We start from the raw sequence: 24,639 nt of genomic DNA on the forward strand, positions 1-24,639 counted from the left end.
CCGCCAGGCATGGAGCAGTGCGTGACGGTGGAGCGCGAGCTGGAGAAGGTGCTGCTCAAGTTCTCGGGCTACGCGCAGCTGTGCGAGCGCGGCCTGGAGGAGCTCATCGACTACGCGGGCGGCCTCAAGCGCGAGATCCTGCAGAGCCACGGTAGGGCCCGCGCCCCGCGCCCGCTTCCCCGTCCGCGCTCCGCCGCGGGGCGGCCCAGTGACCTCGGGCCTCCGCCGTCCGGCCTCCCGAGGCCCCGACCTGCCTCCCGCCGCCCGCGGCCTTGTGCGGGTCGCGGCCTTCGGTTGTCCTCGGCCTCCCGAGGTCCCGGGCCGGCCTCCCTCCCGGGCTTTCTGTTGGAAGCCAGCATCGTCCCCAGCTGGTGCTCAGCACGGCCTCCTGCAACTTGGCGACTGCGGGCGGAGCCGCTTTTCTGACTCGTCGCTGGCCGGTCCCTAGCAGACCGCCGAGGCGACCCGCGTCCGCATCCCCGGAGCGGCCTCGGGGGAGCGAGGAGCGAATTGCAGCAGGAATTGCGGTCACTCGCTTTACCCGGCCCAGTCCGTACCTGTTTTCCTTCCAGAAGTCGGGTTTTGTCGGGTTTTCCGTAGGAGGCATTTTGCCAAGATCGCTTCGCTGTCGCCCTGCGCCCCGGGACAGCCTTGCCGAGTTGACTTGGGGAGCGTTTGTTGGGGCTTTACAGTAACGAGGAGGCCTGGCTCCTGGTCGGTGTAGCCCTGGAGATGACCCCTTCCAAGCGGCAGTGCAGGACTTTCGTCTGGGGGTTTCTCAGGAGCCCAGGCCCTTCCCCGCCTGTGGGCTCCTGCAACTTGTGAGCACAGAAGCCCCTTGTGAACTTTGAGAAAGAGCTTGGGCTGAAATGCTAACGCCGCAAGACCACCGAGGCAGAACACGGTGCTCGCCCATGGGCAAGCCGACTGGGCTCTGTCAGTGGAAGAAAGGCGGCTGCGTTGGTGTTGAACCTGGCACAGATAGGAAGTAGGGCGTGGGAGGGAAGACGGGTGCGTTTGGTTTGGGACACACGAGAGGGAGGAGAGGATTTAATGAGGATTGTCAGTGGATAGACACAGGTCTAGGGCTGCTTTTCCATGTCATTTCTAATGGGACAACAGGTGATCACTTAAGATGCCTGGAGCCACAGCCTGGGAACCTGCCCCTGGAGGGTGGAAGGCCAAGGCAGAGAGCTCAGAAATGGAAAGGGGCCAGGCTAAGGAGAAGAGAGGTTGCTTTGCTGTCATTGGCTGTTTGGGAGCCCGTGACCCTTGCAGTTTTGTGGAGTACTTAGAACCAGCTGGATACCTGGGGGTTAAGAAGAAGTTATGGTGGTGGGGGGAAGGGAGCTCAAGGCTGCTCCTGTTCAGTCCTTGAAGCCCCTTCCCCTGGAAATCACCTCTTGTGGAAGGTTCAAAGGAAGGAGCCAGTGATGGAAAAGAATGAATGAAGGACCCAGATTTGGAGAAGTGGAGGGGATATTTCCTCTTTCCAGATCAGATCAGCAGTGCAGGGTTAGGGTAGGCCGGATTTAAGAGGGAAAGGATGGAAAGTAAAGAACCTTCCATGAGAGAGAAGATGTTGCAGGGGGGATGTGATTATGAGATTTGTTTTAGGGAATTTAGGGCCAGTACCAGGTAAAATTACTGAGGCAGGAATTTGTTTTAGACCTCTCTACTTGGAATAAGAAGTTAATTTCAGAAATTCATTCCAGAGATAAAGATGCCTAGAGATGAAGTAAGTCTTTACATGTTTAATTTGAAGTACCTAAAATTGGACTGTCTGACATTTAAAAACTGAGCCTGCGGCTCCCGTCCTCTATGCAGTTCTTCATACACTGTGAGCCTGCTTTCCTTGTGACAGTCCTTGGTCTTGTTTTCTGCCCCAGGACCACTGTTCGTCTGTACCGTCTAGTTTAGCTGTTAAGCATCAACTTTATTGTGCATGCTTGGTTTCATGACACCCTGCTCTGGGTCTTTAATGACCTCTCTGGGTCTCAGCGCCCATCTGGGAACCTACCATTCTGTTCTGAAAGGTCAGGATTTGAACGTCAGTTGTGTTCTTTCACTTGGCAGATTTACCAGCCATTATTTTACTCCCCAAACTTTTTTTTTTTTGTTTCCAGGGTATACCACCTCTAGGAAAAAAGCTGGTTCTGCTTAGGCCTTTTTTTTCCCTCTGAGTAGGGATCTTTTGATCAGCTGCTGTGTCCTGGGTGCTCAGGTCACTCTGAGGCAGCCTTAGGCTTCAGTGGGCCACTTATAGTTTATCAGGGACAGAAAGAAATAATCATACTGGGGATTGAAGACTGGGACACTTTACCACTGAGCTACACCCTCTACCCTTTTAAGCAGGTTTTTTTTTTTTTTTAATGTTGAGACAGGGTTTCACTAAGTTGCCCAGACTGGCCTTGAACTCATCATCCTCCTTCCTCAGCCTCCTGAGGCCCTGGAGTGATGACAGGTGTGTGTAACTACACCTGGCCGGCCTACACTTTTAAGAAGAACCAGCCTGAGAGTCTTAGCCCTTATCTCCTAGATTTCTTAATCCTCTGGAAACTGATAGCAGGGGAATGCACCTTGGGCACTGCTGACCTTGGGCACTGCCTAGGTCAGCACTCCCTGAATGTTAAGTGAGTCTAAATGTCACCATTCCCTCCTTTTGTTTTTGTTTTTGTCTTGACTTTATTTTATTTATTTTAGAGGATTAACACTTTTAAAGGTGTGGGACAACAAAGTTTCCCCCCTTCCTAGCCTTCTTATTGATGCCTGATTTCTTTTGACTTTTTAAAAATTTTCCTTAAAAAACTGCTCTGGATTGAATTGTGGAGTAAAGCCATCTGAAGTCTGAGTTTTCATTTGGGCACCCTTAGAATCATGCTCCCAAATAGATTTTTTTGTTTATCTGCATCAGAACTGCTTTCCATTTTGCTTTTTATTGAATTCTCTCCATTTTGTGAAAGTGGAGTTGTTTTCAGTAACTCAGAGCTAAATGCAGTGTATGTAATATTTATAAACTAAGATATTTTAGTTGTTTTCTGCCTCCAGTATAGTCATAAAAACATTTTGTAGGGTATTTCTGGGGAATCTGTCTGTTTCTACTGGAATAGTCTAGTCCTAGGTGGTGAAATTGTCAGGCTTTTTACACTGAGTCCCGTCATGGTCCTGGGTGTCAACAGCACCCACTCGTGCTGGGCCCCGCTGCTGTACAGCTTGCTTTCCAGTGTGCTGGGCTCCTCCCAGGGCCTGGCCCTTGTCGGCCTGCAAGCCCGTGGTCTGGGCTCACAACCTTGTGTCAGTGTAGTTGTTCGTGGCCCTCCCCAAATGTGAAAATAAGGACAGGCAGAAAATTGAAAGAGTAAATACCCAGTAGGAGTTAGGGAGTGAAAGCTGTCCATCCTGAGAACTTCTTCGTAGAATCAGGGGGCCAGAATAGGGAGTGGGTCTTGTCACGCAGTTGAACACCTGCTGTCTTAAGCCTTGTGGTCAGCAGGGAAGAAAATGGGACAAGCAGACGTCCACAATGCAGAACGACATGGAGAGTTACTTTTAAAAACCAAGGGACAATGGGAAGTGTATGATCTTCAGCTTTGTGGCATCCAGACACCCCCTTTTTAAAAAATACCTTTATTTTATTTATTTATTTCTATGTGGTGCTGAGGATAGAACCCAGCACCTTGCATGTGCTAGGCGAGGCTCTTCTACAGCTGAGCCTCGACCCAGCCCTGACGCCCTTGAACATGTTCAGTGTCACATGCTCCTTAATGACTCAGGATGTCCTTTTATAGGACCGCGTGGTACTGGTGTTGAGGTGTATTTCATTGTCTCTTCGACATACCTTGGGAGGCTTTTCTTTTACAAACAAACTGACTCAAAAGTGAGTTTGAATACAAGCCAGTGGGTTCCAGAGGTGTGTGGGGTGTTATTGAAAGAGGGGGGAAGCTTGGTGTGGGGGAGGGGAGGACCCTTCGTTTGTGTCTTACTTGGAAATTGGTGTATGAGTGTGTGTCCATGCAAAGAATCCTTGGAGTTTTCTACTTGGCGATTCCGTTGGCAGATGGACACAGCACTGTTTCCCATTCCTTTGGTGTTTGGTGTTGGTAGTCGCAGTCTCCAGTGCTGGCCAAGAGTGTGCAGCATATCATTTATTGTTTTTATGTTCATGTGGTAACTAGTTACTGAATGTCCTTGGCCCTGTCCTCCAGGGGCTGACGGAGACTTGAGGTTCTATAGAAAGGGGCATGAGGACACCACCTGGGGCTTCTCACGACGGGTGTGGTCTGTCCATCAGCTCTGGGTTGGTTAGGCAGGTCTTGTGGGATGAGGAAGCTGGCCTTGCCTGCCGAGGTGGGGGTAGCCTTGACTCATCCCAGGTGTCTATCAGGTCAGACCTTGTTCCTGGAACCCAGATTGGCTCCAGGCAGAGGGATGGAGGCAGAGATGCCAAGTCTTTAACCCTGCTATTAGCCATGCTTGGGACCTTTGCAAGCCAAAGCAGAGTCTTAATGCCTTGTCACAGTCCCCCAACCCATGTCTTGTCCATTCCAGTCTGGTTGTGCAGGCTTCGTGGCCAGTGATAATCAGTCTTTGAGTAATGGTTGCTTCAAACGAAAAGGGTCAGATGCTTAGGCTTTAAAGTAGAACTGTCCATGTCAGTTTTAAACAGAATACAAAAGGGAGCCCAAGTCTGAAGACACCCAACTTAGTAAGTCCTGTAGGGGGTTCTCGCTTCTTACGAGGCCCCTGGGTATGGACCACTAAAGAGCACACACTGAAATCAGAAAAGGGAGTCGTTCTCTTGTTTCTGTCTAGATAGAGGGCCCTGGTCTGCCTGGGTCCCTCCTGGAGGTGCTGGTCGGGGGCTCCTAGGGCTGGTGTAGGTGCACGTCCTTAGTAACATTTAGAATGGCCGCAGTCTTTCCCTTCTAACTGTCCATGCGTGACTGCTGTGGGTTGGCTTTTCTTCTACCTCCTATTAGTAAATCTTTGGTCCTGCTGCCCGGCTGGCTCTTCAGGACCACATGGACCAAGACCTCTGTACTGGCCAACAGCTAGCCCACTCCTTCCTGCTGATGAGGCCAGCCGGGACTCCTCAGGGGTTGCTTTCGGGGACTTGGAGGAGCCTCTGCTTCTGCAGCCCTGTCCTCTACCAGGGATGGCCAGGGCCTTGCGGACCACCGGTGGCTTCTTTGGGAAGCAGCAGGGACATTGTCCTGTTCAGTGACCCTCTACTTCGCAGATTGGGCACTGGTTGGCTTCTGTTCTCTGGGGTCCTTGTGTTTCCCTGTATCAGTAGACCAGGTGTCATGGCTCTAAGGATCTTCTCATGGAGGTGTGACCTATTGGCCATGCAGTTCACCTTGTAGAGGAGCTGAGCTGGAGGTTCTGTTGGGTTTGCAGTGTTGTGCCTGCGTGCCACCTGCGTGCCGCCTGCGTGCTGGTGACCTGGCTCCCCATGCTCGGCACACGGACTGCTCTGCACCCCCCGCCTCCCGCGTCTCTGGGTCAGCCCATGCTGGACGCTCTCCCATAAGAAGAACCACGCTGTACGGGGCATTTATCTCGCTTACCTTAATGGCATGCTCTTGGGCCCCCCCCCCCCCCCCCCCGTGTTTCCTACCACTGGCCGCTGTCTGTCCCACACTTGCTGCTGTCTGTCCCACACTTGCTGCATGGCCATCCTGTGCGGTTGCCGGTTTGCGTGCAGGGCCCTGGCCACCCGTGCATGAGCCCACTGTTTTCAGTCCCCCAGCCTGAGGGAAGTGGAGCCAGACGGTGACCCCTGGCTTTCTGAGGAGGAACCTGCCTGCTGTCTCATTTCCTTGGCGACGCCTGGTGTCTTCTCAGTTAAGCCATCCTGTGGGTGTGGAGGAGTACCTGTTTGATTTGCCTAATGATTACTATCTTCAAGCACCTGTTCACATGCTTATTGGTCATTTATGTGTCTAATTTGGAAAAATGTCTATTCAGATCTTTTGCCCATTTTTAAATTGAATTGATGGTCACATTATGTCAGGTTGTAAGAGGTTTTTACTTTATTCTGGATATGTTAACGTGATTTGCAGGTATCTTCTCTCATTCTGTGAGTTGTCTTTTCACTTAAGTGTGAAGCACAAAGTTTTTATTTTTTGTTTATTTCTTACATACATGGCAATAGCGGAATGCATTGCATTCATAGTTAACCGTTCACAGCATGATTTTTCATAACTCTTTCTATATATACACACACACACACACATATACATACACAGCAGGAGTTCACAGGGTGAGGTTCATGGAGAGGCTCAGCTCGGTGCGGCCCGCTTAGGCACAGCAAAAGTGAGCAGCCGAGGCAGAGCGGCAAGTCCCTTCTGCCCTGGAGGATGCACTGAGCACCTTTTAGACACGTTTTGAGATTTTCCTGAGGTCCCAGGTCTTCCTTAGCCAAGTTGTGTGACGACAGATTGGAAGTGCCTGATACAGACTGTCCCTGATGTGCCCTGGAGCTCCAGGCTTGCGTGTCCACCTAATCCACTGGGCCCTGCGGACTTTCTAGCTGTTAGTCCTTCCATCCTCATTGCGGACAACACTGTCTTGGCTAAAGATCTTGGGGCCATCTGAGAGCCCCCGACCCTCATAGTCAGTGGGAAACCCTCTGCCAGGTGCTGCAGGTCCCTGAGTTCCACCACGCCTGCGTGTCTCACTGATCTGTTCCTGTGTCCTACACGATGACAGTTCTGGACCTTCACCTCAGCTTTTGTACTTCTCTGCCCAGAACCTTGCAGTGGATCTCCCTTTGGCTTAAAATGAAAGTCAGTCTTTTTTTCTTTTTTAACTTTTTTTTATTCTTTTTAGTTACGACAGTCATGACAGTAGAATGTTTTTGACATATCAAACATACATGGAGTATAACTTCCCATTTTTCATTGTGGTTGTACATGATGTGGAGTTAACTGGTCGTGTTTTCAAATAAGCACATAGGAAGGTGATATTCCATTCGTTCTACTGTCTTTCCTATTCTCATCCCCTCCCTTCCCTTCATGCCCTTTGTGTAATCCATTGAACTATCCCCTCCCCCACCAATGGTGTGTTAGCTTCTGCATATCAGAGACAGCATTCAGCCTTTGGTTTTGGGGGATTGGCTTATTTCACTTAGCATGATATTCTCCAGTTCCACCCATATACTGGCAAATGCCATAATCTCATTCTTTATGGCTGAGTAATACTCCATTATGTATACACACCACATTTTCTTCATCCGTTCACCTGTTGACCCCATGGTTTCTCCAGCCACCTCTCTGTTTTTCTTTGCCAGACATTTACTCGAGACACTCTGGTGTCTTTGCTGTTCTTCAGCTGGTCAGGGTTTATTTCTGCCCCTCGTCCTGGGATGCTCTTCCCCAGGGTTGCCATGTGGCACATTCTTCTGCTTCTCCTAAGTCTTCACTCAGATGTCATCGTCTGAGGGGCCTGCGGTCCATTTCCCCTGTTTTTACAGTTGATTGAACTCACACCCTCCCTGTCCCACTCTGGCCTCTCCACTACATGTGTCATTTTTCGATCACTTGTGGTTTGCTTGTCGCGCTGTTTGGTAAGTTCTAGAGCATGGCTATCTGGTTATTTAGTGGGTGTGCACAGTGCATGTTTGTGAAGTGAAGAGACTCCGGGGCTCTGTGTTCTTGGACTTGTTCTTTTTCAGATTTTCAGGCCCTACCTGGTGAGTCAGAAACTTGGGGGGGTGGGACAGCTGCTTTAACTAGATCGCTGGGTGACTCTGATGTAAACCAAGTTCAGAACCACGGGGTAGAATGTGGGTCGAGGTCCAGAGCCAGGCCTGGTGCTCTCTGGGGACGTGAGATATGGCGGAGTGATGGTCAGACTGGATTGGTTTGCTCTGTCTCCCTCTTCCTCCCCTTTTCCTGCCAGAGGAACCACCTGGAGGCAGGGAGCACAGGGCAAGAGGCCATGGCTTTAGTAAGCTTCAGAGACGTGTCGGGGTCCAGCGAGCCAGTGGGAGGACTTGGGGCCAGGTATAGAGGCACCATGGCTCAGCTCCATCACAGTAGGAGGCTATCGAGCAGAACTGGCAGAGGGGCCAGGAGGGTGCCTCCGGGGTCCTCTCCCAGTGCACCCACTCAGGACATGCTGAACTCCTGCAAGGGACTCCGGGCAAGCTTAGTGCCAGGGTTCATTGAGGGAGGGTCATACATTTGTATGGAATAAAAAGCATTTAAACTAAATCATCTAAGAAATTCAGTGACAACCAAAAGGGTTATTTTATTTTATTTTTTTGTATTGGGATTGAATCCAGGGGCACTCAACCACCGAGCCATATCTCCAGCCCCCTTTTTATATTTTATTTAGAGATACAGTCTTGCTGCATTGCTTAGGACCTTGCTGAGGTCCTTTGAACTTGCAATTCTCCTGCCTCAGCCTTCTGAGCAGCTGAGATTGTAGGCCTGCCTGACCACAGCCAGCCAAAACCAAAAGGTTTCCAGGATGCCTTGAACATTTTCACTGAGTTGAATAAGTAAATTTATTCACTTAGACATAATTTTCTAAAAAATAATACTGCCTTGGTGGTGGTGTTCAGTTTGTGCTGACGTTTACCAAAGAAGTGGTTTATTTCATATTAAAATTTTCTTATTCCCAGAGAGTGTTTTCGTGGTGTTTACTTGAAACACTAACGTCTGTGAATGTGTCCCTCTGCCTGGAAGCAGATCCCGACTTCTCTTTATCTTCCTCCACCTCTTCTGTTTCGAGGGTCTCCTCGAAACCTGCCCTCTATGGGTCTGCTTTGGGGAGTAATCTGCCTTTCTTGTTTTACAGGCCAAGATGCTGAATTATCAGGGACACTGTCACTTGTTTTGACTCAGTGCTGTAAAAGAATAAAGGATACTGTTCAAAAACTGGCCTCAGACCACAAAGACATCCACAGCAGTGTTTCTCGGGTTGGAAAAGCCATCGATAAGGTATGGTACCGAGGGGCACCGGTACTCTTCAGCTTTCTCTCTTGGTACTTGCTACCGTAAGCTTTCCCAGATTGTTTTATGTGATTCCTCTGTCTTTGCTTTTGGTAACTTTGCTGAATAGGTTTTACTGTTGTTCTTACTGAAGGGCCTTGTTGCTGTTATTTTATTTATTTATTTATTTTAGTTGTAGATGGGCACAGACCTTTATTTTTATGTGGTGCTGAGGATGGAACCCAGTGCCTCACATAGGCTAGGTGAGCTCTCTACACTGAGCCCCAGCCCCAGTCCCTGTTGCTGTTATTTTCAAAATGAAAATAAAATCAAAACAAACCCCCCTCCTTTTATGGCTCTGTTGTTTACCGTTTGCCTGTTGGGCAGGGCCTGGATACCAAGGCCGCCTTGTTCTGAGCTACCTTAGCCCAGGGGCCGGGAGGAGCCTCCTGTGGCCAGGGTGCCTGCTCCAGCTTCATCTGCTGTGGGTGATGAGCTGTGTCCTCAGGTCTGTCCTTCCTAGTGCTCCTGACCCTGTGTTCCTGTGGGCATGCTGGTTGCTTTTCTTTAGTGTTGCCTTTTTTGGGGGGTCCTGAGGATTAGACCCAGGGGTGCTTTACCACTGAGCTGTGTTTCAGCCCTGATTTTTTTCTGAGACGGGATTGCTAGCATTCCTGGTGCCTTGATAAGGTGTTGAGGCTGGCCTTGAATTTTTAGTCCTCCTGCCTCCCTCTCCTGGTGCTGGGGTGACAGGCGTGGCCCCCAGGCTGGCTCAGTGTTGCCTTCAGGGGACAGAGGGAGCTGGCCGCTAGCCAGCAGGACTCCTTTTGTTGGGTGGCTTTCTCTGAGGGGCGTCTTGAGTCTGCAGTCTGCACTGAGGGAGGGCTCAGAAGCTGCTGGTGTTCTCAGCACTAGACCAGTCTTCCCTGGGGTTCCCCGTCCTGATGGGGCCTCAGGAGGGTCGTCCAGGGTCACCACCTGGTTCCCATGACCGCTTCAGCACTGGGAGAGCGCGACAGGTCATGGGTCCTCCTGTTCACATAGCATGTTGGGAAGATGGGGGGGCGTTCTTCTTAGCAGAGGTATGGTATCTGCTGAGCTGTAGAGTCGCCCAGTCTGTGTGTGCACCAGTGAGAACTGTGACACAGACCTGGGCACTGCGGATCTAGAGACTGGCGTCCAGTTGGGGGCCAGCTGTTGGAGTGACCGCCTGCAGCAGTACTGAAAGGCTGGGTTGAGGTGTCTCAGAGCTGTTCTTTACCCGGAGGGTTGGAGGGGTACGATGGGGCTGTGCATGCCTGAGCTCAGGGACTTGCTTTGGCCATGCCTACAGAGGCATCCCTGGCCTGTCAAGAGTACTCTCACCATGGCCATTGTGCGGTAAGGGCTTGGGCTCAGCAGGTTCCAGACACATGGCTGGGTCAGTGATGGCAGTCACTGGCAAGGGCTGGGAAGGCAGTGAGTATCCTCTGCAGCCTTTTTGAGGTTGTGAGGCCTGTTTGGTAACTCCTAGGTGGTGCACACAGCTTTGGCATCAGACCTGCCTGGACTGTGGCGTTGGAATTCTTCGGTTGGTACCTGAAGTGTCTGTTGGTGTGTTAGCATAAGGCTTATGGGAATGAAAGTAAGGCATGTGAGGGTTGGTCTTAAATCATTTGTAGGTCTTAAATCATTTCCAGGGCATTAACTCCTGATGGTGTTAAGAAGCTTCAGATTTTGGTGGCTGGTAGTGACCAAGGCATGCTAGTGATTCTGATGGCTCAAAGCACAGAGAAAACCCTAGGAGGTTTCTGGGGACATCTGCGTGACCACCAGGCTGGCTGCTGGACAGCAGAACCAGAAGGCGCCCTTATGGTCAGAAGAGCTGATCCTTCCAAGTAGCCAATCAGAGCTGGTGTCTGGAAAGAGGCCCCTGGTTCTGGAATCAGTGGGGATGATCTCAGGAGCCACACCTGATGTGTGTGGACTTCCAACCCCCAGGACTGGGAATGGCCAGGCAAGTGAGGCTCCAGGTGTGATTCCTGCCGCGGGTGGGGGACCTGTCCTGTCCGTTGCCTAGTTCAGGTGTTGTCCTATTGAAATGATTGGAGCCTGGTTGTTCTTACCTGCTTGCGCTGGTACCTCTCTGAGCTATCTTCTGGTCTGTACAACACCCATGAGGTTGTTGGTAGGCAAAGCGTTTAGATGTGCCTGGTGACATTTAGATGTGCCTGGTGACGAGAACGGAAGTCTCTCTCTGTGCACCAGGGGACACATTTGAAGTGGTCGACAGCGTTCCCATTTTTTGAGGGGCGGGTGTTTGAGGCAGTGTTCCTGATTACATAATCTGCTCTTCCTCCTTTGAGAACTTTTTTTTGCATGTACTTGGAAATTATAAGGACTTTTTCAAGTAGCTGTAATTCTTTTACAGTTCTTTCAGACTTGCTCCATGTTCCTCTAAATGCAACTTCTAGGTGGCCTGGGTTCTTCTCATCTATCACATATCACCTTTTTTCCTTTAATGTCTGTAGTTGCAGATGGACACAGTACCTTCAGTATGTATTCTTATGCGGTGCTGAGGATGGAACCCAGTGCCTCACGGTGCCCCCGCCCCAGCCCGCCTGGAACTCTGGATTTAGCGGGTGCTCTCAGGGGCGCTGGGGGGTGGTCCAGACGCGCAAAGGGGGGGCCTGCTCCTCCTTTCAGGGCGCTCTTCCCTGTGTTCCTGATCCTGTCTGGCTTGGCTGAGGGGGAAGTTGTCTCCCTCCTGAAGCTTCTGCATACAGGGGGAATTCTGTGTAGGCCTTGTCACCAGAGACTCCCCGGGCTCTTGCTCAAGCCTGTTAGTTTGTGCAGCTGGGCAGCTGTTGTGAAGGCTGGGTGGACCTTGAATCGGTGATGAGCCGAAGCCATGTGGCCCGAGGCTGGTGGCAGACTGGTCCAGGACCTGCAGACAGGCCAGAGTGCTGTCCAGCAGCTTAGGAGGGCCCCGCCCTCTCCAGATGACAGGCGGCAGGCCGGCGCTCTCCCTGAGCAGGCTGGCCTTTGTTTCTTAAAGCATATTGATAGTAACCAGTCTAAAGTGAAAATCACACTGTTAAACTCTGCCAGTGGCCAGGAAGTCAGGAAGTATTTCTAGATTTGAAGAGTAGGGACCTGTGACAGCTTAGAGGAGAGAAAGTGTGGCCCTTGAGAGAAGGGCTTGGAGCAGCTGTGCATGAGGTGTGCAGGAGCGTGGGGGTGTAAGGGAGGCCCAGGCTGTGGGTCACCTCCGTGCCCACACCAGCCTCCCTGCTCAGGCCGTGGGCTGGAGTGGTGGTCTTGCCTTCTCCGGACTGGCTTCCAAGGCCAGCCCCCTGCCAGAAGCTGCTGTGGTCATGTGGTCTCTGGGCTAGGGCTCTTCTCCGCCTGAGCAGGCTGCTGGGGGAAGGAACTAGGGAGTAATTTTTTGACATGCTAAATGGTAATTTTTTCCTTTAATATTTTAAGGCTTCTTGGGTATTTAAGTTCTCTAGTTCTTCTCCAAATGTAAGCAAAAAAGAAGTCTGTGGTGTTAGCCAAGATATTTTATAGGTTTTAGGTTATCATGAACCTAAAAAATTGTGGGGCTGGGGTTGTGGCTCAGCACTAGGGCACTCGCCTAGCACATGCAAGGCCCTGGGTTCAACCCTCAGCACCACATAAAAATAAACAAGTAAAGGTATTGTGTCCAACTACAACTAAAAAATAAATAAAAAATTTTTTGAAGAGTTCTGCTTTAACATGTTGACTGTTTCATATGCCCGTAGTATGAGCATTATTATAAATAAAGAATATCAGCCCTTGGATACCACGACAATACTTGTAAAAACAATATGTTGGACTGTTTTTAACTGCCTTCCCTGTTTGTAGATAATCTAGAATTCTGTCCTGTTTAGGGCACTTATTCACTGTTTTAAATTTGTCACTGGCTTTTTATTTCCTAAGAAAAGCCAATAAAAATAATTACTGCTGCAGACTTCCAGGTATGTATTTATGTGATAAAATAATAATACTAGGGTGTCAAAATGTCTAAAATCCGCGGTTTGGTGAAAAGCTAAAGCAGTGTGTCCATGTAGGGTTTCAGGCTGGCCTGGCCGTGTGCACTTGAGTGCTTTTCGCACACACCAGGCACTGGAGAACTCTGAGGGCGCACGGGAAGGAAGGGCTCTTGGGCCGTCTAGAGTCATCTAGGGCTTGTGGAGTGTCCGACTGGGAAGTGGGGGTGTCGTTCAGAGCAGCAGTGGGGGTGACCTTCTTCAGGACTGAGAAGGGACAGAACAGCGCCTAAGCATTCACAGCTTGGCCTGATGGGGGCTGCTCCTACTAGGGGTAGGGACACCTCAGGCTGGGGGAAGGCAGATGGTGGAAAGCCCAGCAGGTGTGGGTTTGATCCAACAGGAGACCAGAGGAAAAGAGAGTGAACTGTAAAAGCAGTTGAGGACTGGAAAGAAGGAGTGATCAGCGGCAGGGAGAAGGCGGCCATCACGCCCCAGGGTGGGCCGTGCTGCGCAGGCTGGACCAGGAACTGTCCTCGGGTTGGTTCTTTCTCCATAGTGCTGGTAGGCCATTTCCTCCTCAAATAGGGGAAACCAGGCTCAGGGGTGTGGAATAACATGCCAGGGGTGAGCTTGGGAGATGTGCTCACCCAGCTATCCCCTCTGAGCAGTGTGTTTTACTGGAGAATCAGCATGGCCGGGGCAGAGCCGCTCCTGTTGGAGGAGGGAAGTAATTATCAAAAAATGCAACTCCATGGTCTGAGCAGTTCTCTGCCGCTAGGTGGAGCAGCTAGCTTGTGGAGCATGTGCTGAGGGGTTGAGACTGCAGGGGCAGCCGTGTCTTACTTGAGTCTTAACCTGACCATTTAAGAACATTGTGCCAGACTTTGCTTTGTTTTAAAAATGTGAAAGGAAAAAATATAACAAAACAGAAGATGCTAGTAACAGCAGGTATTCTCAGCGTCGGCCACCTCCTGGCGGGTCTGTGGTGCTGCTGGTTTCCTTAGCAGCCTGGCAGATGAGTCTGGTCACCTAGCAACGATGCAGAACGCGTTGCCCGCCTGACGCCACTCTGGGAGCCTGCGTTTGGAGAAGTGGGAGCTGTGGGCTCTCAGCTGCTTCCAATGATCTTAGCTTCAGTTTTTTTTAATATCTATTTTTCAGTTGTAGTTGGACACAATAACTATATTTATTTATATGTGGTGCTGAGGATCGAACCCAGGGCCTTGCACATGCTAGGCGAGCACTTTACTGCTGAGCCACAGTCCCAGCCTGAGACGAGGATTCTTTTGTCTGATGTGAGCAGAAGCTGTCACAGGAGCTGTCGAGGTCCCGACTTGGTTCATGCTGCCGTGTAAAGCTGTCTTAGGAAGGGATTCTTCTGAAGTTGCTTTCTTTCCTGAGGAAAAAGTACTAGACATGTTTGTTGGGGGCTGATGAGGCTGAGGAATAATCGTTAAGTGAGCAGTGGAAACCTGTAGGTTGTGTTTGGGTTGAATCTGTTTAACAAATTAGCAAGGGAGCTTAGTCTTGAGGGTTCTCGTCTGGAGCACTGAGGGAAGAGTCCTGAGTTTACGGTCAGCTCTGCCCTCTTTAGAGACCCAGGCCTGTCCTGTATTCATTGATTGCCTCTGTGAGTAAAGCATGAGAGCGCATAATAGCACACATTACCCTCTGGGCAGTAGGATCAGGAGGGCCAGAATGTGCAGTGTGTTAGTCATCAGAACAAAGGTAGTCCAACTTGCTTAGAGTATTGATGAACTGTTGTGCAGTCAACTCTCATCAGGCAGAGTCTGATAAGCAGAAGTGAGACTCCAGCATCTTACACAAGCCGTGTTTCCAGGTGTTATGGAACAGTTACGTATACACATGGACATCACTGCTTCAGCATCGAGGTACTTGGTAGTATTTCTGTTGTTTAGGTTTGGTATTAGGCCAAGAAAGATGTCTGTAATCAGAGAGAATAAAAATTCAGACTGATAGTAATTTTAGTGATTCTAAAAACAGGGTAGAGAGCTCTTTAGGGAGAAGAAAAATTTGCTAAATTTTGGAGAGGAGCGCTCTTCTGCATTGTGGCGATTGTAAACAGTGGGCTGTTTGTGGTGGCATTGCCAGTTACTTCCTACCTGTTCTCATCTGGTCAGCCTGTATTTGAGCATTGTAATTTCACTTACACCTAAACATCTTGTCTAATTGAATTTATGTGCTTTTTTTAAAAAGCAAGTTCTAGAGGCTTATTAGGGGGTAATGCCTATGACAAAGGCAACTTTCAGACCATGGTGTAGATTTGCTTCTCCTTCAGAGAGATCAGCTCGCTGTCCTTCTGTCCCACAATGCACTTGAGCAGTTCTTGCAGAACCAGGCTGCCCGCCACAGGCCGGGTTCTCCTTCCCCTGAGAGTGTCTGTCTGTCCTCTTCACTCCTGAAGGCTGCACTTGCTGGTACAGAACTCTGGGATACTGCTCTGCTCTTCTGGAGTCTGAAAGATGTTGTCTCTCTCCTGGACTCTGGTTTCTGTGGTGGTGCAGAAGTCTGTGATCACTGGAGTCATTCGCTGCTTTCTGTAGCTGCTTGCAGGTTCTGTTGAGTTTTGCTTTTCAGTCCTTAAGTTTCAGAGGTGGAATGAGAGGTGTCTGGGTAAGATTTCTGTGAACCTGTCCTCTGGAGTTCTCGGGCCTCTTCATCGGGAGGTTTGGTCTGTGCACTTGGGCTCTTCTCCAGCTCTCCTTTCCACAGCACCGTTTCTCCTCTCCTTTGGCTCAGTGATGACACGACTGTTAGCTCTTGTATTTTCCCACCAGTTGTTGAGGCTGTGTTCATTTTTTTTTTTTTTTAAATCTTGTTTTCTATTCCGATTGGGTGGTTTCCAATGTCCTTCACTGACATTTTGCGCTGCGATTTTGTTCTATTTGAATCTATCCAGTGAGTTTTTATTCTGTTCACTGTATCTTTAGTTCTTCCGTTTGCCTCAAGAGTGTGGCCCTTAGACCATTTTTGTAATGGTCCGAAGTCCTGGTGACTCCAGCATCTCTGTCACTTTGGCGTTGGTGTCTGTTGGTCACCTCCTGCTGTATGTGTGGAGATGTTCTTGGCTCTTTGTATGTACACGGTTTCACGTTGTGCCCTGGGTGTGTCAGTCATCGTTCTTTAGTGCTCTGAAGTGGCAGCCAGGCACGGTGATGTGCCTCTGTGATTCCTACGACTCAGGAGGCTGAAGCAGGAGGATCGCAAGCTGGAGGCGGCCTGGGCAACTTAGTGAGACCCTGGCTCAAAATAAAATATAAAAAGGGCTGGGCGTGTGGCTCAGTGGTAGAGTGCACCTAGATTCAATCTCTGGTAACCAAAAAAGGAAAAATGGTGGAGAACTTTGATTTATTAGTGGTTGAGCTGGTTGGGTTCAGGCCACAAGTCCTGATGGGCGTTCTGGGTTGTAGTGTCAGTGTCAGTTTCGTTTTGTGTTCACTGAGTATGTGCCTGACAGTCGCCAGTCTGCCTTAGTGTTGTTGTCAGGGTCTCCAGTGTGCTGCTCAGACCTAGGCGTGCGGCGCTGCACGGCAAGCCCTGAAGCTCCAGCTCTTGTCTCCCTGTGCCTTTGCCAGCGGGGGTGTGAATTGTTAGCAGTCCCATGAGAGTGACGAGTGTTAGAAAGAGGCCCAGGAGAGTGCCTTCTGCGGTGGTGTCTAATAAGTTAGGATTGGTACTTACTGGGAAACTTTAGAGGGGAGCAGAGACCATTTTTGGTGGGTGGGTGAATTGGTCAGGACTCATGACCCCCTTTTCTTTTCCCAGAATTTCGATTCTGACATCAGCAGTGTGGGGATCGACGGCTGCTGGCAGGCCGACAGCCAGCGGCTCCTCAATGAGGTCATGGTGGAGCACTTCTTCCGGCAGGGGATGCTGGACGTGGCCGAGGAGCTCTGCCAGGTATCAGCGTGTCTGCGGGGGAACCCCTGGGTGGTGCTGTTTGCAGAGTGGGGGTCGAGTCTTCTGCAGGCTGTTGATAGATTTTAAAATGAGGCTGGACCTCATTTTACAGGTAATTTTTTTTTTTTAGTGGTGCCAATCTTAGTCCTAAAACTCAGGGCCTCCATTCTTCCCCCACTCTTGCCCAGAAGGCTGGTCCCAGGCCCTGAGCCAAGGGATCAGTAGAGACTGCTTTCCCTAGTCCTCTGTAGCTAGGGAGATTGTGCAGCAGAGAGGCGGCCTGGACAGAAGAAGCATGGCTTGTTTCCTCATCTGGCCCCGCTTAAGGTTGTTTGTTTATCAAACGAATTCCAAAGTAAAGTTTACTTCGGGTGCGTGATGTTTGCCCTTTCTCTTATTAGAGGTGGGCCTTGGCTCTTGGGATGATTCACCAGTGCCCTGCCGTCCCAAGTCCCAGCAGCAGCTGCTGCCCGGGTTGAGGGCTCCTCAGGCCCCGCCCTGCCTTTCCTGCTCTCTGAGCCCCAGGAAGTGGGGACTGTTGTTGGAAGTCTGCAGATGGGGGGCCGGGGTCTGGAGATGGTTGGCCGGGGTCTGCAGATGGGGGGCCAGGGTCTGCAGATGTGGGGGGGCGAGGCCTGGAGAAAGAGGGAGCTTGCCCAGGGCGGGACAGGGTCTTGGTGTGGGACTAGAAACTGTGGTAGGCCCCCATGTGTTGTCTCCCTCTGTTTAGAGAAATGAAGGGCCAACAGGACTGAGTAACTTAAAGCCAGTCTACAAACTGAACTATAATCTAAGCCTTTTCTATTTTAAACAATTCAAATAAATGATAACTCGAATCTTTCTCTGAACTTTTTGGGATTTTGTTTGTGTGTCTATAAATTTATTATAGTAAATTATATCATTGAGGATTAAGTTTATTTTCAAATAATAAAGACCCGAACAACAGTGGCTTAGAAAAACATGAAGTTTATTTTCCTTACGCAGAGTGGGAGGCAGTGAGGAGTGCACAGCATGTGCTCCGCCTTCCCTGAAGCTCCCAGGCCTCGTGACCTAGCTGCTTCTCAGTTGTCCTCAGCCCTCGAGGGTGGCAGCTACCCTTCCAGCACTGCTGTCTCACAGCCTCCTTCCTGTGAAGCCACAGGTGCCCCTTGCAGCACGGTGGGCAGAGTGACGGCTACCATCAGTCTCCACCATGGAGACACCTGTCCCAGGAGCTGTCAGCTATCTGTGATCTGGAGTATACACACTACGCTGCTTTCATCCTGATTCCTGCTAACAAACACTCTTTCTGTTTTTCAGGAATCCGGTCTTTCTGTAGACCCAAGTCAGAAAGAACCGTTTGTGGAGTTAAATCGGATATTAGAAGCTTTAAAAGTCAGAGTTCTGAGACCTGCCCTGGAGTGAGTTACTGAATTTGCCTTCTTTTGGATACTTTGAAAGAACTGTAAGAAAATTAAATTAGAAAGCACTTTAGACATGTTTAGATGTGTTTGTCTTACCTGGGGTAGACGTCAGAGAGATCTGTGGAGAGTTCTTTGTTTTAGCCAGTGAAATACGGGGATATAGAATAGGAATGTGCTCAGCTGGTCTGAACTGTGTGAGAGGTTCCCTGGGTCCTTGGTGCTCCACCCTCTGTGGGACCCCTTCTGACGACCCTCCTTGCTCAAGCTGTGTGACAGGGTGTTTGAGCCCCCATAGGGTGCTGGACTCTGAGCCAGCCTTCTGGGGAGGTGTGTAAGTGGCTCCTGGGACAGAGTGACCGTGGAGAGTGCAGACGTTGGGTCACGGAGCTCTGTTCACAACTACTGTACCTCTTGATGCTCCTTTAAGAACTGGTCACTGACAGGAATTATCTGAGGAGGTTACGGTGCTGTTCTGGAGCAGTGCCGGCAGACTTTTCAATAAAGGGCCCAATAACTGATGTTGTAGGTGTTGAAGGCTGAGCTTGGCTTCCTGTCACCTGCTCTTCCTTGTTTTATTTTACAGCCCTGTAATTAGAAAGTAGCCAGTGTGATGGCCCTCACCTGTAATCCCAGCAAATTGGGAGGCTGAGGCAGAAGGATCTCTAGTCTGAGGCCAGACTGGGCAACTGAGCGAGACCTTGTCTCAAAATCAAACTTAAAGAGGGCTATAGGTGTAGCTCAGTGGTAGAGTACCCCCGGGTCTGAAAATGACGCCCGCCAGTGCTGCAGGACATGGCCCGACCGGCTGGGGAGTGTGCGTAGCCTGCCTCGGGGCCCTCCAGGCCCCGCAGAGCGGGAGCTGCTCCTTCCTAAGTGGAGCATTTACTTCTACTTTGGGCTGGAGACTTTTAAAAAACAAATTCCAGTCTGACATTCAGGCCACAGTGCCGAAGTCAGTTTCCCTGTTGAGAAGACACCACTGCAGGAATGTTAGAGCGTCACTGCCAGTGACAGATGGCCCAGCTGGCTCGGGTGTCAGTGTGAGCTGACAGTGTTGTGCTACCTGGGGAGGCAGCTAATGCGTGTGACAGTGCTGCTTGGAACCTGCACCAGATTCCAGAAGTGGACGTGAAAGGGCGTCGATGGGAGGGGCAAAGCAGGGCCAGGTGGATGAGCTGGCCAGAGGCAGCGCAGGGCGTGGCTGTGAGACGCAGCCTCTGCCTACTGTCCAGTCAACTGTGGCCCAGGAATTGAGGTTAAGAAGTCCCAACATGAGTCCACGGGTACAATTCTGGGGGTTGGGAGGACCCTGACCAGAAAGAGGTAAAAGTGGATCACATCATCCTTAGCTTAGGAAGAACACTTTGCTAGGAAGGGAGAAGCTTAGAAGTCCCTTTGCTTTGCAGACCCCAGTCTTACAAGTATTCAGAAGTAACACGAAGAAGCCTTTCAGAGTAGTCTGACTTCACCAAGAGGCCAGGGGCTGGGGACGTGGCCAGTGGTCCAGTGTTGCCTGGTGGTCGGTGTGAGGCCCTGGGTTTATTCCCCAGCACTGGGGAATATGGTGTAGACCTGGTTGTGTGAGTGTTGGGTTTTGTGATGTTGTTTTTGAAATGGGTTTCTATTTAGTTTTCTAAACATTTCTTGAAGAGCAGAGGGAGGATTTAACATTCCCTTTATTCTGATTATTTGTTGGTGACATAATTTGAAAATGTATAAACAAATTCAAATAATAAATTAGGAATTACATTATCTAAATGCCTCAGCAAGTTTCAAAAAAGATTTGCATGTTTATAGCTTGAAAAGCTTGAATTACTTTTAGGAAAAATAGTCTGTAATTACTTTTAGTGAAGAAATCTTACTTAGACAAGAGCTTACCAAGGTACTACTTTCTCAAATGTAAAGGTAACATTTCACTGTAGAGAACTCGGGAGACACCAGCACAGACTGTTCAGGAACCCGTGGTCCTGGGTGGGCCCCGTGCTGGGCTGACAGTGCATGTGGCTGTCAGGCCGTACCGCAGCAGTTGATGATAAAGCTGGAAATCCACTGTCCAAGGAACTACTGCTAAAGTTCCTGGTAACGAGAGCTAGGCATGGTGCTGCATGCCTGTAATCCCAGCGGCTAGGGAGGCTGAGGCAGGAGGATCAAAAGTTCAGGGCCGGTCTCAGCAACCTTGGGAGACCTTGTCTCAAATTAAATAATTAAAAAGAAGAGGGGTGGGGGGGGTGCAACTCTGTGGTAGACATGTACCTAGGATGTGCAGGTGTGCAGGGCCCTGGGTTCAATCCTTGACACCACAACGCGGGGTGGGGGGGGGTGCTAGCTAAAAGTTACTTTTTCCTCCTTTAACATGGTATCATGAACATTTTCCTGTGAAAATGAGGTTATTTTCTTTTGTGAACTGCTTATTTATGGGCTTTGCCTTTTTTCTGTTGGCTTTCATTCTTATTAAAATTCGTAGTTGCTATCCAGCTCCCTTGCTTGACTTTCTAACCTCCTGCATGTGTAGACCCCGATCAGAGAGAGAGGAGAGGGTGTTCATGCTTGCAGGAGTTGAGGGTGTGGAGTGAGCTTTGGCTGAGTGACCTTATGTGGATGTGGTGCTGTCCTCATCAGGGACAGACAGGAAGGAGGCCACCCCAGCCAGCACACTGGTGCTCGTGCTAGGGGCTAGTGTTCACAGAGGACGGCTGCTGGGAGGGCCAGGTTGGTGCCCAGGATCCTAGAGGTAAGTGAATAGGTACTTCCAAAATCCAGACCGTTAATGCTTAAAACCCAGTTTGACTTTGAAGCCAGAAGCTTTGTGATGTGACTCTGAGATGTGGGTCACCTGTAGGTCACTGAGAAGTGCCTGTGCAGACCTTGGGAAGGGTGGTCTGGGTGGTCCAGTGTGAGTCCTGTCCGCTGACCGTGAAGAACCTGGAACATTGATCTCTGGTGTTTTGTGGAGTTAACACAGATTTTGATTCATACTCAGTTCAGATTGCATTGACTGATGAATTGGGTCAGGTGGGGAGTATTTGTCCAGCTGAAAATCAAATCAAAGAATACGATACCAGCCGCTTCTATCCTCGGGTGTGTTTGGGGAGTCAGACTGTGAACAAGCGGCTGGGGTCCTTCTCTGCGTGTGGCCGCCCTGCTGTCATGGTGGTCCCAGTGCAGGGGTTATTTAGGCTGTTTGTGCCTTGAGGTGTAGGTCGCCCCATTGGACAGCTCAGAACTGGGTACTCTTCTTTCCCTTGGTGACACCAGGTCTGCACAGGTCTCTTGGGCATGGGAAGATCACACTATCTGTGTAGTGTTAGTTCCTAAGGTGTGGGGAGGACCCTGGGGACAAATGCCTGCCTGCTGCTGTTAGTCCCAGGGTGAGTGGCACCGTCTTTAGCTAATGAAAGTGGAAGTTCAGGAGTAAGTGGTTCTTTGGTCTGTCAGCAGGCCATCTTCACAGGGAAAGAGGATCCAGGCATGGAGGGAGGATTTCCTGGGGATCCCTGCTCAGGGCATGGTCCTGCTCACACCCAGATGCCTCTGTGATGATGTGGTCCTTGTCCTGGTGGGAAACTTGCTGTGATCATCCAGCTTAACCTCCTCCTCTGGCCTTTGGTGCGGGTGGTGCTGCCCCAGCCTTCCACCAGGGGGCAGCCAGACACGCTAGGTTTCAGGCAGCTTGGTGGCAGCTCCCCATGTTCCTGACCATCTCGACTCTGCTCTTTCCTCAGGTGGGCAGTGTCAAACCGAGAAATGCTCATAGCGCAGAACAGCTCCCTGGAGTTCAAGCTGCACCGACTGTACTTCATTAGCTTGTTGATGGGTGGAACTACAAATCAGCGAGAGGCATTGCAGTATGCTAAAAATTTTCAGCCATTTGCCCTAAATCATCAAAAAGGTGAGTCTTGAGCCAGGTGTTCTCCGTGTTTGGAACAGGTCTGTTGTCACCACTGGAGCAGAAGGGGTGGTCTCCATGAGGTCTAGTGTATGCATTTGCTAATAAACTAAAAGGATTGCAGATGAGTTACTTCTTCAAAAAAGCTTCAGCTGACTCCAGTGAGACTGAACATTCCACCATCTGTAGGGGCAGCTCTGGGAGGCAGGGCAGCTGGGGATCCCTCAGCCTGGTGGGACGGGGAGCACCAGCTGTGTGCTCGCCCTCTTCCTGCCCACCTCACCTGGCCTCACTGCCCATGTACAGAGCCGCTCCCTGTGTGTGGCCTGGGAGTTCCGGCTGCCTGCGCCCAGGACATGTGGCGGCTCCTTCACGACGTCGAAGTCACTCTTGGGGAGTGATATTATGCCATGCCTGTGTGGGAGCAGGAGTTGGGCTGCAGGTTGGGCTCTGCGGCCAGGCCCAGCTGTGGGCCTCACGTTGTTTCAGGCGGGGTCAGCTGGGTGGCTGCCCTTGCCTCAGCCTGTTGCCCGCACCTGCAGACTGCAGCACTTTCTCATTTAGACATTCAGGTGTTAATGGGTAGCCTCGTGTACCTGAGACAAGGGATCGAGAACTCGCCATACGTGCACCTGCTTGACGCAAACCAGTGGGCCGACATCTGTGACATCTTCACACGGGACGCCTGCGCCCTCCTGGGGCTCTCTGTGGAGTCCCCTCTCAGCGTCAGGTATGGAGCTATGTGCTGCCCCCCTCAGGCAGCCCCTTCGGCTTGTCGTGGTGACTGGAGCCGAGGGGCTGAGCCATTTGACAGGGGTGTGGCTTTAGGCAGCAGTTTCCAGAATGGAGTGGGAACCTTGGGGGTCTCTTCCACTGCTGAGGTTTGCGCAGATCATGCAGAAACGGTGGTGGGTTACCTGGGGACAGTCTAGCCATGCACAGGCTGAGAGGTGCTGGCCATACTTAGTGCACTTGACCACACGTTAAGGGTGGTCCGCCTAACTCAGTCCCGACTTTGAGCGCACGTCTGCTCAGCGTTCTGGGTGGTGGACTGGGAAGGTGGCATAAAGCACTTGAGCTTCCTGCCTCCCTGTGTGCAGTTGGAGTTAGAGAACCACTGACCGCCAGGGCCAGGGCTGTGGCTCACGGTACCGCTCTTGCCTGGCACTGGGTTTGATCCCCAGCACCGCATAAAAATAACAACAACAACAGAAAAATAATCCTTTAAAAGAAAAAAGAATCACTGACAACCACTGTTCCTTACACTCTCCAAGTGAGTGCAGGAGGCCCGTGTGTCCAAGATAACAGCAGTGTCTTTGCCATGATGTAAAGCTGAGGACTTGAAGCTGGATTAGAAAGTCTCCAATACTAGTGCCCTTGGCGTGAGCTCGCCAGCTCCCCAGCACAGAGGCTGTTGGGGTGCCGGTGGTGTTAACAAGAGTTTGGGGACATTATGTAATGGAGCGAGGCATTGGGAAGGTCGTAATTAGCATGATGTTAGGAAAATCACGCACGGGTAGGAGCGTCATTCAGAGTGTGAAGGACCAGTAGATTTCAGGGCAGCAGAGTACAGAACCTTCAGGGGTCAGCTTCCAGATTCCACTTTGCAGCCACCCTGAGAAGCCTGCTGAGCTTTCATATTGTGCTTAAGAGTAGCCAGGTATCTAGAAAGGCAGTCAGGTGCTGTATATTGGGACTTCCTGCAGCCGGCGGCCTCCTTCTGGGGGCAGGCTGCAGAGCGGGAGTGGGAGAGCGGAGCTGTCTGCTCAGCACACCCTCCGGCTGGAGGAGCAGGTGTTGTCGTGAGGGCGTTACTCATCATGAGGTAGGGTGAAATTGTTAAGTGAATAAGTTCCTTTCATTTGTTTTAAATTCTAATGCATTAAATCATAGATGTTACCCACAAAAACCAGACCTCTTTGAGATCCTTCATATTTAAGCCTGTAAAAGCATCCTGAAACCAAAGTTGAAGGACCCGTTTTAATAACTCTTTAGCTCTCTGTTCACTTAATTCAACAGGGTTTGAGCCCCTGGTATGTGCCAGCCCCTGGGTGCAGGTTGGGCACCGTGCCACTGCCTTCCTTTCTCTGGGCTCCATGCTGGCACAGGAGACGGGTGGTGTCTCTGGCCCTGGTGCCTGTGGTGCTGTTGTCCGTTGGGGTCCCCTGAGCAGGTGCTAAAGTGGGGTGTGCACAGGAAGTTGACTGGGTTGGCATGCGAGGAAGGTGTGTCAATGCCTGCGCCCCAGGAGCCTGGGCTGTGGTGGCCGCAGGAGTGTCCTAAGTTGACAGGCTTCTTCATGGGAGGAGCCTGGGCTGACTAGGGACAGCCCTGAGAAGGGACTCTCAGGTCTGAGAAGTGGTGCTTCCACCCGGAAGGAGCTCCAGGTCTAGGAGGAGCCTCGGAAGAAAAAGTGCCACTAGTGACTGTTCAGCAGAGCCTCTTTAGTCGGGTCTTGGCAAGCGTGACAACTTGCTGTGACCAATAGT

At 50.7% G+C, this 24,639-nt stretch overlaps 1 protein-coding gene across 4 annotated transcripts in view; it reads left to right on the top strand.

Moving 5' to 3' along the window:
* Rmnd5a (required for meiotic nuclear division 5 homolog A) overlaps nt 1-24,639 on the top strand; it is a 32,009-nt gene continuing 7,370 nt past the window's right edge. For all 4 annotated transcript variants that reach the window (XR_007342182.1, XR_007342183.1, XM_015506334.2 and 1 more), the window contains exons 1-6: nt 1-151; nt 8,809-8,951; nt 16,727-16,861; nt 18,161-18,261; nt 21,987-22,153; nt 22,715-22,880. Coding sequence is in view for 2 of the 4 variants with exons in the window: in XM_015506334.2 (XP_015361820.1) it covers nt 10-151; nt 8,809-8,951; nt 16,727-16,861; nt 18,161-18,261; nt 21,987-22,153; nt 22,715-22,880 (854 nt within the window). In the remaining 2 variants the exon portion in view is untranslated. The remainder of the gene's footprint in view (nt 152-8,808; nt 8,952-16,726; nt 16,862-18,160; nt 18,262-21,986; nt 22,154-22,714; nt 22,881-24,639) is intronic.

This window comes from Marmota marmota, unplaced genomic scaffold (genome assembly GCF_001458135.2).
Source record: "Marmota marmota marmota unplaced genomic scaffold, marMar, whole genome shotgun sequence".
Taxonomy (NCBI): domain Eukaryota; kingdom Metazoa; phylum Chordata; class Mammalia; order Rodentia; family Sciuridae; genus Marmota; species Marmota marmota.